Source organism: Podarcis tiliguerta (genome assembly GCF_965153285.1).
Source record: "Podarcis tiliguerta genome assembly, chromosome: 2".
Taxonomy (NCBI): Eukaryota; Metazoa; Chordata; class Lepidosauria; order Squamata; family Lacertidae; genus Podarcis; species Podarcis tiliguerta.
In genome coordinates this window covers 91,138,621-91,154,950 of record NC_139535.1, presented here as the reverse complement: position 1 = coordinate 91,154,950, position 16,330 = coordinate 91,138,621, and the positions used below count along the sequence as shown (strand labels likewise).

The window sequence follows — 16,330 nt, the reverse complement described above, 5'->3', positions numbered from 1 at the left end:
TTTAGAATACAATGATTCAAAACCAAAGTGCTAGTTGTTCTCATCTGCCCCCCCCCAACAGTGAAGAACAAAGAAGTACACAAGTTATTTAATGTTATTAACACATCCATATTCTAAAGGCCAGCCATGCACTGAAGCAGATTTCAAGAGGGAGGGAACCTCTCAATTAACAAGAATTAAGAAGGCTTCACAACTGGTCTCACTGCTCCTGACATGCATAAATTAGTGTATTTTTAAACGCAGGAGCTCAGACTTGGATTGACTTACACCCTTGTATAGATAGCAGCATGCACAGTCAGCAATCCCATTACAGCCACTCAATGCATACTGCAATGCATAGGCATATGCCTTTGCAGGATTGAACCATTAACTATTTGCCAGCATCAGTTTCACCTAGCAGATTTTTTTTCTGGCTTACCTTTGCATAAAGCCTATGAATTTGAAAGGCGACACCTAGACTAGCTTACAACATACAAAATGCAGGAGAAAATCCACATCATCCCTCAGGGTCTATTAAAGATTTATTACCAAAGATGTAAGTTAGCAGGCCTCTGGCTCAGGTTCACAGTTACACTGCCATCAAAATTAGGGGACTAAGCTGAAAATAACCAGGTGTGCCTTAGTTCCAGAAAGCAGCGCAAAACCTGTAATTTCTCCCCATGTTACAATTCAGCTAAAAGCTATAGCAGACATGACAAGTGACAAAAGGAGAAGAGTTACTCTGCAAAAAATAACCTAAACCTAGGCAATTATCTCTTTTAAACCAGGCTACTTCCTGGAAGCCTCACAGTAAACAACACCATCTGAGTATTATTAATTTTTCTCCACCGACAGCTGGTGCATTTCCAAACCTCATACTTCACTGTCAGAACCCTTCGGCCCAGAAACATGTAGTCAGGAATTTTTTTCCCCACCCCAGCTTAGAAGCCAAATAAAAGAAGTGGGGAAGGGGGGGGGGGAGAGAGAGAGAGAGAAGAGAAGAGAAAGGAGAAGAGAGCGATTTGCCCAAGGTCACAAAGGAAGTAACTGGCCACTACTGGGGCTCTCCCAGTCCTCATTTCCCCCAGTGTCGAGCCAAGGCTAACTGTAAACACGCTTGCTCTGAAGTCAGTCTCCCTGCAATACCCAGGTCTTCCTTCCGAGTAAACCCTGACTGTAACTGCGGTGGTTGAGCAGGCGAGGGACACGACGGTTTTACTTCCCGCTACGGGGCTTGATGCGCTTCTTGGGCGTTCCTCTGTCACCTCACGGGAAAGCAGAGTCCGCTTGGGGTGGGGGGGCCGCGACCTGAAGGCCCCACCAGAGCGCCAGAGGCAAAGCGACCCCCCCGACCTCGCTTCTCCAAAGACAGCCGCTTCCCTCAGGCCGTCGTCGCGCCCCCCCCTTCCCCAACCCCCTCTCGGTTCATGCCAGAGCGGCGCCCCCTCACCGAGGTAAATGTCCCCGAAGGAGCCGCTCCCGATCTTCCGGCCAAGCCGGTACCGGTTCCCGACTCTCAACTCCATCGAGGCGGCTCGGCAGGACCCGGACCCAGTCGCGAGGGACCCTGACTCAGAGCAGGGCGACGCCAGAGACCATCGCGGCCCTTAGCCCCGCCTCTCGACGCCGGAGGGTTTCGGGGGCGACAGCGCACCCCGGGTGGGGAGGATGGACGCAGATTCCCCGAGACCCGGATCCTCCCTCAGCGCAGCTAAGCCCCAGCCGCCATATTATGTGACCTCACTTCCTTGGCAACAGGGGGCGGAGCTTTGCGACGGAGGAGCATCCTCTTCTGAGGGAAAGCTGGGTCAGGGGGACCAGATTGTGAGGCCGCGCGCGCGCGAGCGAGAAAGGGGTGGGGAGGGAGAGGGGCCGCGTCTCCATGGTAACCGCTGGGCGCTGGAACCTGGGCGCGGGGCTTCCCCCTCGGCTCATTGGCCGCTTTCGCCCCGCGGTAGGGTTTGGACTTGGCCCCACCCGTGAGAACCGAGGCAGCTGCCACCCCATAACCAGGGCTCCGCTCACGGGCGGGTCCAGCAGCAGCTGGCTGCGCCCTAGTATTGTCAGAGATAATTGGGCTTATTCACACCAACTTTTTTATAGGCTTCTGAGGCTGGAATAGCAGGAAGCATGGTTGCAATACCGTCACGTAACCCCATAAAAAGATGGTGCCAAAGCACATGCTGGGGTTTGTCAACCCTCAAGATCTGAAACGGTTTCCAATTGATTGATGGATGGCAGTGTCCTTTCTTGAGGCGGGGCGGCTGGCAGTGGGAATGTCATGAAATCATAAGGATGAAGGTGGTTCAAGGAAGGCTATTCTTGAGATGTAAAGCTGTTTCTTATCGTTTCCCCGCTTCACTTTGGGATTTGAGCTCAGGATTTGCACCCTCCCCCAGGACATGGCTGAAAAACACAGGTTTCACATTTGGGCTGAGCAGTCTCTAATATGGGCCTTTTCGTCTGGGAGAAGTGAATTCATGAATTCACATCGTATTCATTTTATAGTGTTCTTACTCAAAGGCATGAATCGTATGTTTTACACTGGATGTTTTGCAGCTGATAAGCATCAGTCTGACTTAATTATGGTGTTTCGTGTAACGTGAAGAACAAACCTTAACTATGCTGTTTTATATCTAACTTGAGCTCTTTGGATTGCCAAGGTTAAGAATGTATTCATCAGTCTGCTTTCTGTAGTCCACAAAATTGTGTGCCATAACAGATTTATCTCTTGAGGTGCCACTAGACTTTTTAGTTTCTTATGAAGGTTGGCATTCAACATCATTCATTTAATACAAGAGGACATCACTTTAAGTTCTCTTTAGAATGGACATAGTGAAAATATCATGTGGATCCAGAATTTTGGGAAGTCTTAGTGGACACTTTTTATATATAAAATGCAGAAATGTATTTATAACCATAGTGTGTTAGGCACAGTATTTGATTCCTACTCTTTAAGATGGTAGGAAGAAGAAAACTGTGTGTTATCACTTTACACATAAAACATTAGAAAAGTAAAGTACTTTATTTACCAATGAGTCTGAAAAGTGCTGGTCAAAGTCTTAAATGACCTGAGGCATTAGTATCTAAAGGAGGCTCCCCCCCCAAAAAAAAACCCATTTATTAGTTAACCAGCTGGAGGATATTATGAAAGGTAAAAATACTGCAATAAATTGTTTTATCCAAGAACCACTATTTGAAATCACTAGCACTGTGTCTTTCAGTTAAGGTGTGGTATGAAAGGCAGTGTGGGAGAATTATGCACATATTTTGCATTGTCTGAGTTTCACAGCGATTGGTTTGGGAAAGTCAAATGATGGGGGCAAAGTGACCAAATATACTATTTGATATACAGTGTTTTTAAAGTGCTGGTTTGTCTTTTGAATGCTTTAAAATGAAAGCAAACTATAAGAAATTAAGTATCCACCAGTGACCACTTGGGGTCAGTATTACACTACTGTTATTGAGCTTGAAACTAGATGCCTTCCAATGGTGCAAAATATTCCCACAGCTCTGATTAAACTCAAGGTTATGTAACCCATGAAGGATAGCAAGTAGTCAAATATGTAAGATTCTAGTACTCAGAGGTATGCTACTTCTAAAGAGAGAAGTCCCTCTTAGTTACCATATGTAACAAGCACTACTAGACCTATTCCCCATGAAGACGTCCAACTTAGCAGCCCCAGCAGCACTCCATAAGCATGCACTGTGAAATGGTTTTTACCTTCTTCCCACCATTCAAACCTATTCAAACATGTAACCCACCCAGTTAGGTAAATTTCATCAAAAACCAAGTGCTTCAGACTATTGAGGGTGGGTGGATTACATGTTTGAATGCTCTAGTCATATCCCACCTTTTCCTTCAGTTTTAGTGCATCCTGTAAGGCTGTCCTACATAATTTCTCTGCATGTGTGGGTTAGCCCCTACTTTCATGCAATATGCTCTTTTAAATAACACTGGTGATGTTATGGAGAAATATTAGAGACGAGTTTCTGCCAAGTTGTTCAAAAAGCTATGTATTGCTACAAACGCACATACATATAAATACATCAAGGCAATAAAGAAAAGTTAATCCAAGTCACAGGGTACACCATCTGTAGAGAGAAAAGTATGAAGAGCAAGTCAACAAATGTTCAAGAAAAAGGTTGCATCCTCCAAAAAGCCAATTAATGCATAAGAATATGAAGAGTTATATCAGCAAGGATTTAAGCAATGAGTAGCACTAGACTATGGAGCTGTGGGTTAAACCACTGAGCCTAGGGCTTGCCGATCAGAAGGTCGGCGGTTCAAATTCCCGTGACGGGGTGAGCCCCCGTTGCTCGGTCCCTGCTCCTGCCAACCTAGCAGTTCGAAAGCATGTCAAGTGCAAGTAGATAAATAGGTACCGCTCCAGCAGGAAGGTAAATGGCATTTCCGTGCGCTGCTCTGGTTCACCAGAAGTGACTTAGTCATGCTGGCCACATGACCCGGAAGCTGTACGCCAGTTCCCTTGGCCAATAAAGTGAAATGAGCGCCGCAACCCCAGAGTCGTCTGCGACTGGACTTAACGGTCAGGGGTCCCTTTACCTTTACCTAGCACTAGACTAAATGTCTAGTGAAACCAAGTAAGATTTACATTTGTTTTAATTTTTATTGTTAATTGTAAATTGTGATTTCAGTGTTATCGATTGATACCCTGGGACCCTTGCAGGAAGGGCAGACTATAAATACTTAAAATGCATGTGCTGTTGTGTAGCATAATTCAGTGCATACATTCTCAAAAGGAAAGCCCACTTAGTTCAGTGTGCTTTATTTCAAATAAGTGCACACACTTCACTAACCATTAAAATTCAATACAAAACTGCAATGAACTGAATTTCGTTCTGACTCTGAAATTGTAACAAGGAAATTTAAACTATATTGCCCGCAATTCTCCAGCAGCATTTCTACTTCAGTTGATAATTACCTCAGTCTAAAAGTCATCAGTTTAGAAATCTGAGTAGTGTTTCAACCTGCAAAGTTAAAACAGAGTTAATATGCAATAGTTTGAGATATTCCCAACTACAAGACCACAAAGCACCATGCTTTAGAACCACAGTGGTTCTAATATTTTATGGCAATGTTTTAATCTAACATCAACATATCAGGGTACAGAGTAGTAAAGTATGTTTTTAAAAGAGACAAGTGAAATAAGAATGTGCAAGAAAATTTAAATTGTGCCTAGGTCAGTTAAATTATAAAAACCTGTTTTATTATTATTAGGTATCAAAGGCAATACAGTGGTGCCTCGCAAGACGAAATTAATTCGTTCTGCGAGTTTTTTCGTCTTGTGAATTTTTTCGTCTTGCGAAGCACCACTGTGCATTGATGGTTTCCCATAGGAATGCATTGACGGTTTTTAAAAAAAGGCGCAAGACGTTTTCGTCTTGCGAAGCAAGCCCATAGGGAAATTCGTCTTGCGAGGTACCACTGTATTCATCTAAGCTATACTAAGACTAGTTACTCTGAGTATGACTAACATTAATACTGCCAACAGTCAATAATATAACACAAATCTGAAGAAATCTAAGAGTTAAGTATCACTGTAATTGCAGTAGCATGATTTAATACGTACCTATACAATAAAGCTTTGCCTTTGTTATTTGCTATGGAAAAATATCCACTTCTGGGTGAGAAGTCCATGGAGTTAGCCAAGTATATTAACTTTTTTTTTAACACCGGAAAATTTGGGAATACAGTAAATGAAGGAATGTGCACCTGCGAAGGAGAGTGGAGCAAGGTAATGAAACAGAGGGGCGGGGTAAGTGAAAGCATACTTCATTGTCATACATAGTATTATTATTATTAATAATAATATTTTTTATACCCCACCCTCCCCGGCCAAAACCGGACTCAGAGCGGCTAACATGAAAATAAAAAACATTCAAACATTAATTTCTACAGTTACTATCAAGACAATAACTCTGAACCCAACAGCTTTATCTTAAGCAAAGGCTTGTGCAGAACTAGCAGGATTTTCTAACCCTTTCCCCTGCATCTGTCCATTTACAAGCTACTTTAGAAATTCCCTGAGTTTTGGTACAGAGGATCTCCCAGGATGGGAGGCTGGAGGAAGAGGGGGATTGCTGGGAGGGTTCACTCTTCTGTGTGGAATAAAGGTTAAGATATTGGTCTTTTATTCTCTTTCACTTCTTCTTTCTTTTCTTTTCCTTTTTCCTTTTTTCCTACTTTTCTTCTCTATATTAGTTTGGCTTTATGAAAAGTAAATAAAAATTGATTATAAAAAAGAAACTTCCCTGTCCAGGATCTTTCTAACTACAGATTTTGCATATACAGTTACAATTAAAACTCACTATCTCAAAATTTCCCTTGCGGGCTGCCTGTTCCTGCACTTGCAGGATATGAACCACATGACGTTTCCACCAGCTGTGTAACATCTAGGTTTTTCTGGAGCTAAATCCCACTTTTCGCCTAAATGGTAGCTATGTGAAAAGCCTTTTTAATATGATAAAATGGATGTTTTGGGGTTATCTCATTGTCCCCTGTTCCAAAACAGAAATTGGTAGACTGCGTGCACCTGGTGAAAAGGAAAAGGTTTCCCCATATAAAGCTCCTAAAGTGAGAAATGTTTGCCTCAATCCATAAAGTATAGGCATTTCTGTCTTTCTGTTGTTGTCATATTTTTGGTAATTTCCCAGAAGACTTATTCAAACTCAATACATTCTCACGATCCAAGAACCACGCAACGTGTGTGTCTGTTCTATGTATGTGAAAATGCTTGCAGCTTGCAATTACTTGAGCAGCAACTAGGATGTCACAGAATGTTCAGGCATGCAAAGCGCTCAAGGTGAAGAGGTCAGCAACAGAATGTTGACAAATAACAAAACTTCTGTAAAGGAAAATGATAATTACGAGCGGGAGAAAAATCCTCCAGTAAGCGACCTAGTTATAAGTGTTATAAGACGAACTGTTTTTTGTTTGTTTTGCTGAATTAAGACAAGGGGAGATGAACAGGGGATCTCTGTAGGCATGGGAATCCAAGGCTGGGGTGCTGAGGAGGACCTTAGGAGCTGAAAAGAACAAGCAGGAAAACTCCAGCTTAATCGAATTAATAGTTAGCCATTGAATTAAACTTAGGAGAAATTCTTACCAGCTTTACCGCCTCATCTACTTTATTAGAAGCAATTGCCAATATTTCAGTGGTGGGACTGAAGGATAACGATGTTGCAGGTGTGACCAAGTTCATTATAGCTTTCAGAGGCTTAGGACTAGTTTCTCTGAGACAGTCATCCTGAGCATACACATTCACAACTCCGGAACTAGAACTAGAAAAAAAGAGTTTGTGGTTTATAAAATGCTTAAACCGTAATTAAATTAACTCAGCAATTTATATTCATGATCCTATATTTCTCCAGAAGTACCAAGCGTCATTTCCTATCAGCTATACTGAGGAAATGTTAATGCGTAACTATAGTAAAATCTTATTCATGTAAGTAAAAAGAGTGCATTTTTTTACTACGTTTATGCTTACGGTAAGTTTGTAGAAGGGAGGCTCCATCTACAGAAAGAGGTTTGACAGCTACAGCCATTCCTAGACTGGGAAAGCCATGCCACAGTAGTTCATGCATGAAGTGATTTCAAGTAGATTACTCCAATGCACTCTATGTGGGGCTTTCCTTCTGCTTGCTCTGGAAGCTGCAGTTAGTGCAGAATGCTGCAGCACAATTGCTGACTCCTACATATGCTGCAAGAAGCTCACCTGTATCTTAAGGGGAGCAATTAGCCACAGCCATTTTTAAATCAAGGCAAGCAACATGGCAGCTCTACAGAATTTAAGAAGAAGAAGAAGAAGAGGAGTTTGGATTTGATATCCCGCCTTTCACTCCCTTTAAGGAGTCTCAAAGCGGCTAACATTCTCCTTTCCCTTCCTCCCCCACAACAAACACTCTGTGAGGTGAGTGGGGCTGAGAGACTGTGACTGGCCCAAGGTCACCCAGAGGCTGCATGTGGAGGAGCGGAGACGCGAACCCGGTTACCCAGATTACGTGACTACCGCTCTTAACCACTACACCACACTGGCTCTTCACACTTACGGGGAAAAAGCTGCTCAATATTTACTCAGTCAAGTCTTCCAAGTCATGGGAGCTCTCTATGTATCAACCACGGACTAAAAATAAGATATTTCTGAAGACTACTTTGATAAAGCCTGGAACTTGATCTAAAAAGCATTTGCAATGTGTTTAACTGTCATACTGGCAAGTTATTTTGTTACCATATATACATATACACCACTAAAATTATTTGTCGATTTTGTCCTCCTCTGAATTTGGCCTCTTATAGCACATTACTAAGAATGTTTACTCAAAAGTAAGTCCCACTGAAATCAAGTGGATTTAATATGCTGAGAGCTGCAACATTAGTAACGCATGTCTAAACCCATAATTATCTGACAACTCCAGTGTCTTCAAAGTAGAGAACCTTCCGGTATGATCCAAGAAATAAAATATCTTAAAATATTGGCTCTGCTTCCACTTACCCACATGCCACATACTGGTTGTTTTTGGAGACTGAAATTGATGTACCACACATACAACCTTCGTCAGAAAATCTGTTTAGGCATCGTCTGCTTTTTACATCCCATACGAAAACTTCACCCTGAACTGACAGACAGAGAGACAAATAGGGAAATTTTTTAGAGGAAGTAATATATGACATCAAAATGCTGGATTTAAAGGGGGGGACCTCTGCTAAACTATGAACAACTGAAGAGCACAGCAAGGAATAACTCCATACACTACTCAAAGATTGTAACTATTATATAGTGAGTTTCTATTAAATAGGTACTCACATGCATACATCATAGGTAGTAAAAGGCACAACTGTTTCATGGTTTATGGGGAGGTTGTATCGGGTCACAAATTCCAGTTTCAACTTAAGGCATCTTGCTATGAGTGCTTTCTAATCAGAAAATGAGCCTGTGACGATTACTACTGTAACAGCTGCAACAGAGGCTATACAAAGTTCTCCTTTCACTAAAAATTGCACACCTTCATACAGTGATGCCACATCTTATCTGACTTACCAGAATGCGTGTAGATTTTGCTGCTATCTGGAGAGAAAGATGATTCCAGAGACTTCCCATTTATTTTCATGCTCCCAATAAGCTCTTTCGTCTAAAATAGAAATGCAATTGCTGATCAACACAAGTAGTCACAATATCATAAAGTGAAAGAGTCTGGTCTCATGAGAGGAATGTGCCCTTCTACAGTCATCATAAAAAGGAGGGTCAAGAAAACTTGTAGGGTGCACACAAATGTGTTTTCATATATATATATTTCTTAGTACACCACTGTGTTCCCTAATATGGTGCTCTGTTGCCCTATTTCCCTCCTGTTATTTATGGCTTTCTTCCTTTGATTTATCTTTTTCCTTCTATAGTCTCCACCACACCAGTGACTTACTCATTTACAGTATTCAGATGACTTGTTTAATAAGAGACACTTACAACACAAAACTCTAAAGATAATCAACCACTTAACTATTTGCCACCACTATTTGGATTTAACAAAATCAAAGTCAAGAAATCCACACCATCCCTGTGACTTGTCTGCTGAAATGGCTACTGTTGAGCAGCACAGAAGTTTTGCATGAAGCATAAGACTACAAAATGCTATGTGGTTCGTATTTGCCATATTAGTATTAAAATGCATTTTTAGTATGAACTCTAGCTGATACAACTTCTCTGCTGGTAGAATTGTGTTGCTGTTTGAACTTAAAATGCTCATTTCAGAAACAAATGCAGATTTTACCTTCATTGTCAACAAATGCAGATAGCCTGATGTTCCATTAAGGAGCAGGAATCTTCCATCTGGTGAAACTTCAAAATTTTTGATAAACTTCTCCTCTAAACCTTAAGTTCAAAAAAACAATATGTGTTATATAGTTCCAGCACATATATATATATGAGCTAATTGCCAAAGCTAACTATTAGCTTATAAATTATGGTTTAATCTAGGTGCTTATTTATAAAGAATAATAAAACGTTATTTCCTTGAATGTTTATTCTTTTTCTTATAGATGCCATTGTTCCAAAGACATGGAAGAACACTGGGAACTAGTTCTACCACCATGCGACACAGTAAGAAGGAATTTAATTACAAATCTTTTATGTCTAATTCAGAAAAAATAAAATTATATTTGAGCATTATTCGAATCTACTTAAAATTCAGTGTGTACAAAAATATAAGCAAGCAGTGAAACCTCACCTCTGATATGGGTTATAGGAATAATTTTTCCAGCCATCATGTCGTATATATAGAACCGCTTGTTGTGTATGCTAGTTGCAATAACTTGTTCTCCATCTGCACTAAAACGTGCCTTGTACACTGGAAAGCTTTCCAGATGAATGCTCTGTATCTTTGGATTAGCGATGCCATCCACCTTTAAAGAGAAAAAGGTGCATTCATTTTTCACCTCAGAATGGGCAATATTTAAGAGCATTTCTAAAATACAAATGTAATGACTAGCAAATGCCAGTTTGTCTTGAATTTAAATTCCTTGATTTGACGGCAACCCAGAGTCCCACAGAAACATTGGGCGGCTTCTGCCTTCTACTGCACCATATGGAGCTCCACCATAACAAGGAACTCCTTCTGCTTCTATGCAAACAATAGGGATGACCCACTTGCTTCCATGGACTTTTGACTGTTTCCAGTCCTTAAAGTTTGGTATTAATATGCAAATTTAAACCCCCACCCACCCAACCACCACATAGTATGTCTCAGCCAATCAGTTCCTATAAAACAGTATACAAGAACATAGAACAGAAACAATCACATTATATATAAGGTAATTTATTCCTCACCTGGAACAGTGAAACAGACCGATCAAGCCCAGCAGTCATAATAACTTGAGCAGAAGGATGGAACTGCACAGTTGTCAGTTTTGCATCTGACAGACGTTCACTATTAGCAAACTTGCAGTTTTTCATCTAAAATGCAGAACAGGAACATGTGTGGTTGTTATGAAGCTGCATAACCACTAAGTACGTATAGAAAAGAAAAATCTACGCACTCATGACAGTATCCAACACTGCACAGGCAGCACTAAGTTACCCAAATAAGACCTCCCCTTCTGCTCCTCCCTGAATACCCCCACAAAAACTGCTCCACAGGGTCCTTCAACCATTTGGAGCAGATTTTGAGGGTGGGTGTGAGGCTTCAGGACAGGGAAGAAGGTTCAAGTGTGCAAAGAGAAATCTTCTGCCCAAGTTAAACAGCAGCTTTGGACACAACCCTATGTCTGCACTACTGAAATATATTTCAGCAAATTTGCTACCAATTCTGTCCTAAGATACATTCAGTGTTCTAGGCAGTTTTCCATTTCCCAGTTTAGAGATGCATTAGCGATCCAAATTTTTATAAAATCAAGTTGTATTCAACTCTGTGCAAGTGGTGTTCTGCTCACACCTGGAACTTCCTCTTCTCACACTTCCCAAAAATCTGTTCCAGATGGTCCTCCAACCACCTGAAGCAGATTTTGAGGGTTAACAGCAGGCTTGCAGGAGAGGAGAAAATTCCCAATGATTTTTTTTATTTTACTGTTGAAGCTCTACATAACTATTTCATCATACTTAAAACTTTGCCAACTAAATATTCAAAACATGAAAATGCTTTCAATGTGTTGCATGAAGGGTCTCTTGAAACCTGTTGTTTTTCTCATATTTAACAGCTTCAAAGCCTATGAATTCTAATCACAAACACATTGTGTGCATGAAGATGAAAGATTGTTTTACCTGTAAAAAGCCTCTTGGTAAGGAGTCTGACACTGTCACGAAATTGCCTGTCTTGTGCATTAGTTCATCCCCTTCATCTTCGCTGTCATCTTAAAAAGAAATTATTTCAAACATTGTATTGTTTTATCTGTGCAGCCATATGAAAGGTGGCAACATAAGCTAAATGCAATATATGAAAAGAAGTCAGCACTTATTCAGTATACAGTCAGGTAGTGTGTCATAAACCCTGCTCCTAGTCTCTTAGAGCAGCTTGCAATGGTCAGTAGTAAGACAGTCTGCGTCCTCAGGTAAACAATCTAAAACAGGGTAGGCAGCCTTCAGGGCTGTGTGATCTACTTTGTTTTTTACTTGAACCTTGAAGGCAACCAAATTGAAGCCAAGTGCAAAATAAGAACTGCTTAAAATTCTCAAGGATAAGAACTGGAGTCAGATGCAAAATAAGCAGTTAAAGAAAATAAGAGTTAAGGAATGGGGTGTGCAACCCAGGAAACTGGGAACAAACACCCACATACACTTGAGGAGAAGCCAGCTCCCTGTAGCTGCTCCTTCTACAGCCAATGGATGAGGCCAAGTTGGTCTCTCCCTTGCCATGATGTTCTTCCTACATTAGTCCCTGCGAGACTTCCTTAACCAGAAGTCCCAAAAACTTTCTCTGCAGAATCATGTGCAGAGGATTGCATCTTAATTACTTTATTGACTTTGGTTCATGCTATAGAAAGTCCCACATTTACCTTCATCTCTGGCTTTTCTTACTTTCTTCTTCCTGTCCCTCTGTGCCCAGGAAGGGGTTGCTCCCATTGCGCTCTGAAATCTAAGGAAGACAAATCTGTACTGCACCCACAACTGTTACTTCACACACAACCTTATCCATTGAGGTAAGTAAAAAACAACTATCAGAAATTTTAAGTAAATATGCCAGACAATTTTGAAAGATGGGTGAAAGAATGATGAGCATTAAATGTCTGATGAAGAGAGGGATGCAAGGCAAGAAAGGACAGATAGCCTTATAGTCTCTCTCTCTCTCACACCATACACCCCTTGTGATGCAAGAGCAGATGCAAGCTGTTTGAAGGATGGACTGTGAAGGAAGAAAAACATTTTCCTCAACCCTCCCCACCTCTTGCAAGTAAGACTCTTATTATGACAATAAATAGGAAAATGCTTTTGAAGTGTCCAAGCACCCAAGCCATTTTTGCCCTTCCTTTTTAAGTTCAATTTGAATCATCCTTGCCATTTCCGCTTTTCTCAATATTAAGCAGTAAAACTTCATAGCTGCATAAAGAAAATTGTTGTGGGGTGTTTTTTTGCATTTTAGTACGTACGGAAATAAATATATACATCTTCAAAAATTCAGATCAATTTACAAATTGTCTGTTTTGAGAAAGCACATATTGGAAGGCCTCTTCAAAAATGAGGTTATATGCTAACATTTTTTGATGCCAATTCAAATAAATAAGCAAAAGTTAATTTTTCTTAAGGTGGTTGCCTCTTGTCCATGTTACCATTAACACTCACTGTTCTTGAAGTCTTCTTTGAAGTTTTTCCTTTGTAAGCTTCTTTTCTGCACCACTTTTCATCATGTTTTTTCGATATCGATGGGTCATGTCAATTCTAGGAGAAAAAAGTCACATGCTAAATTTGTACAGTTCTGAACAGCAAGAGGGATCACTGCGCAGTGAAAGCAGCAATCCCTCTTGCTGTTCTGGCTTCTGGGATAGTTGCAGAATTCGCTCCATAAGACGCACACACATTTCCCCTTACTTTTTAGGAGGGAAAAAGTGAGTCGTATAGAGCAAAAAAATACGGTAAAATACTTCCTCTTCCTAACCTACTTTACAGGATTAGCATGGGGAAGAAATGGAAAAAAAGTTTATTTTAAAATCAGCTATAAGGTTCTAGAATTTCCAAAGCTCTCAAAAAGTGGACAGCCTGGCAATATTTTGTAAAAACTTGCAGAAGGCACACACATTAACATCTTCACTCAGAATGAATGGTTAAGATGATGGGTGGTATCCAATTGTGCACTGATGCAATGGACTTCCACTTGTGCAAAGGTGACTCTCCTTCAACCTGCAGTCACCCAAAGTCTGCTCTGGAGGATTGACAATCCCTCCAGAGCAAAGTTTGGGGGACACATAGGGACCCGCAGGGGGAAGAGGAAAAAGGTACATCTGCTCGTGCGACTCTTGACCCTGCACTCACAAGATGTAAGATGCTTACACCCCAAACCTACATATGTTAGGATGAAGACAAGCCCCAGAGTTCAATGCAACTTGCTTACAACTACAGCTTTGCTTCACCACACTTCATGAGTCAATTTACAATAGGTGCATTACACATCCAAGTAAACCACTAACCATGGATTACTGTGACATGCAAACATAGCCTATGAGTGCTGCTTACATTTCCTCAGCTTCATCATCTTCATCCACCCATGCTGGTTTTTCAGATGGAAGAAAGTTGTCTTCCGTTTCATTCTCCACTTCTGAGTCATCAGATTCTCCTTCAAGGAGATTCCCACTGAGCACATCACCAACCTTAAAAAAAAAAAGAAAGAATATTTTCTTTAATCTTAGAATTTAAAAATATGTTACAGATTGCCACCAATGAATCTGAAAAAATTCCTAAAAACTTATCATTGTTTATTCTCACACAATTTATCAGGAGCCTGAAACTGAAAAAACTGACAAGCCCAGTCTCAGCTGTACTGCCACATGAATCCTGAGGCATGTCGGACAGAATTTCCTGACAACCACATACCTGATGAACATTGTGCTGTTTTACAGCACCCATATAATGGCCTTCAGAGTTCAGAAGGCATACTTGCACTGTTTGCTACCATGACAGGACAGTACCCCATATCTGGATACTATGGTGAATTTACAAATATTTACGTGAACTGAAAAAGCTAAGAATTTTTTTAGGGGGTGAAGAACTAATTTGCTTGAATGTTACAGTGGACATTCAGACTTAATTTACCACCTCCTGGAATGCTTTCAAAGTGGACAAGACAGAAGATTGTGATCTGTGAAAAGGCATTCACACAGCCACCATACAAAGGGACAACCATTAGCAACTTTACAACCTCAATGGTTTGACTGAAGCCACAATAAATTTATTTTTTAAAAAAGCACAAAGAGTGCCCTTTTTCTATGCTGTGCTATCATAACTACAGCTGCACCCCTCTCTTCTGAACATTTGCTACTGAACCGGCAGGGCCAGCACCAGTTTTTGTGGACCAATGCTCCAGGTGTGTAAGACAGGCAGAAATTCTGTAATATGTACTCATGAAACATCTGCATCGCTGTATCTGCGTGTTCATAAACACCCATTCGTGCAATTCCTGCTTATCACGCTGCCAGCAGCCCGGGCAGGAATGTGGGGCTCATAGAAAGCAGAGAAACTGGTGGAAAGAACCATTATCCACTAGATATCGTGAGGCTGATTATTTCTATCCAGTCGTGGGGGAGGGGACGACACCAAAACAGGCTTCCCGCCTAATACCTTCGCCAGCGGGCCTTGCAGACGCTGCGGGTCGTCGTCTCCTTCCTGCACGTCCCCGAAGAGCAGCTCCTCCAGGCCACGCTCCGCCGCGGGCTTGTCTGCCACGATAGCCAAGTGCTGAGCCCGACAGATCTCCTCCGCGGCAGCCGCCATGTGGCCGCCTCGCTCCCCGCCTCCTGCAAGCGGCCCTTTTCCGACCCGAGGCCGCTTTCTGCTCCTCGACGCGCCTCGCCGACCCTCAGCCCTCGCCTCCATGTGCCTCTGCCTTCAGGGGACCACAAACCGGAAGCGGAAAGGCCCGCACGTTCGCGTCACGTAAACCGGAAACGCCCTTCCCGCTCAGTTACCATAGAGAGGCACGCAGGCGCAAACACGTCCGCCCTCCCACCACAGGACTCAAGGAAGCCGCCGTGACGCTGCTCGTCCCCCTGAATGAACATGCGATGTAAACAAACAGATAGATCACCAGAGAGATAAGCGGGCTGAGGGAGCTTTCTGCGCGAGCTCCTCACCCCTCCCCACCCCAAGGCAAATGGAGACCGGAATAATACGATCTGCGTAACATTTGTCTTTTTCTCTATCTCTTTGCCTTCCCCCGCTCCGTGAGAAGCATTGCCACGTGACCTCCCTGGCCCCGCCCCTTTTCACATGACCTCAATGTTTCAGTGTATTCCCCCCCCCCAACACACACACACTCTCTTTCCCCCATTTTTCCCCCTCATAAGAACCGCTCTCTAGGCGGGCTGTCCCATCACTTACAAAACAGTGGGGGGGCAGGTGAAAGCACCTTTTTTTTAAAAAAAAAAAAGACTAACGTCTCCTCAGTTGAAGGCAAACTGAGACGGAGAGAAACATCCCGTCAGATCTGTAGCCGGTCGCGGCGACCGCTTTAACGCCGCGTCTGCGGCCGTCTTCTGTCCCCGTCGCCTCTCCTCCCCCCCCCCTTCCGCATCATAGTTCAGGCCGCCCAGCCGCGTACGGCGAGCGAGGGCGATCCAAACAGCGAGAGGGCCAATGGGAGCGCGCCGTGGGCTGGGGCCGTACTACGCGTGCGCAGTGCGGTTATGCTAATG

At 42.4% G+C, this 16,330-nt stretch overlaps 3 protein-coding genes across 9 annotated transcripts in view; 1 reads left to right on the top strand and 2 right to left on the bottom strand.

The window, feature by feature from the left end:
- The window catches only part of CSNK1D (casein kinase 1 delta), a 39,275-nt gene extending 37,491 nt beyond the window's left edge, over positions 1–1,784 (bottom strand). For 2 of the 7 annotated variants that reach the window (XM_083430146.1, XM_083430144.1), the window contains exon 1: positions 1,430–1,759. In XM_083430146.1, the coding sequence (XP_083286272.1) occupies positions 1,430–1,505 (76 nt within the window). In that variant the 5' untranslated portion in view covers positions 1,506–1,759. Of the gene's footprint in view, positions 1–1,429 lie in introns of all 7 variants that reach the window. The other 5 variants (XM_083430145.1, XM_083430149.1, XM_083430147.1 and 2 more) reach the window with 4 other exon arrangements.
- A 2,196-nt stretch (positions 1,785–3,980) lies between these two features.
- Positions 3,981–16,221, bottom strand: UTP18 (UTP18 small subunit processome component). Its single transcript, XM_083430139.1, has 15 exons — positions 16,017–16,221; positions 15,258–15,522; positions 14,157–14,290; positions 13,269–13,364; positions 12,485–12,564; positions 11,754–11,842; positions 10,824–10,949; positions 10,225–10,399; positions 9,769–9,869; positions 9,042–9,132; positions 8,496–8,619; positions 7,110–7,284; positions 5,574–5,716; positions 4,926–4,971; positions 3,981–4,074 (listed from the first exon to the last, which is right to left on the bottom strand). The coding sequence occupies exons 2-14, from the start codon at positions 15,510–15,512 to the stop codon at positions 4,947–4,949; spliced, it is 1,614 nt and encodes a 537-aa protein (XP_083286265.1). The 5' UTR covers positions 15,513–15,522; positions 16,017–16,221; the 3' UTR covers positions 3,981–4,074; positions 4,926–4,946.
- The window catches only part of MBTD1 (mbt domain containing 1), a 50,693-nt gene continuing 49,979 nt past the window's right edge, over positions 15,617–16,330 (top strand). Inside the window, exon 1 of the mRNA XM_083430136.1 lies at positions 15,617–15,702. The gene's annotated coding sequence lies outside the window, so the exon portion shown is untranslated. The remainder of the gene's footprint in view (positions 15,703–16,330) is intronic.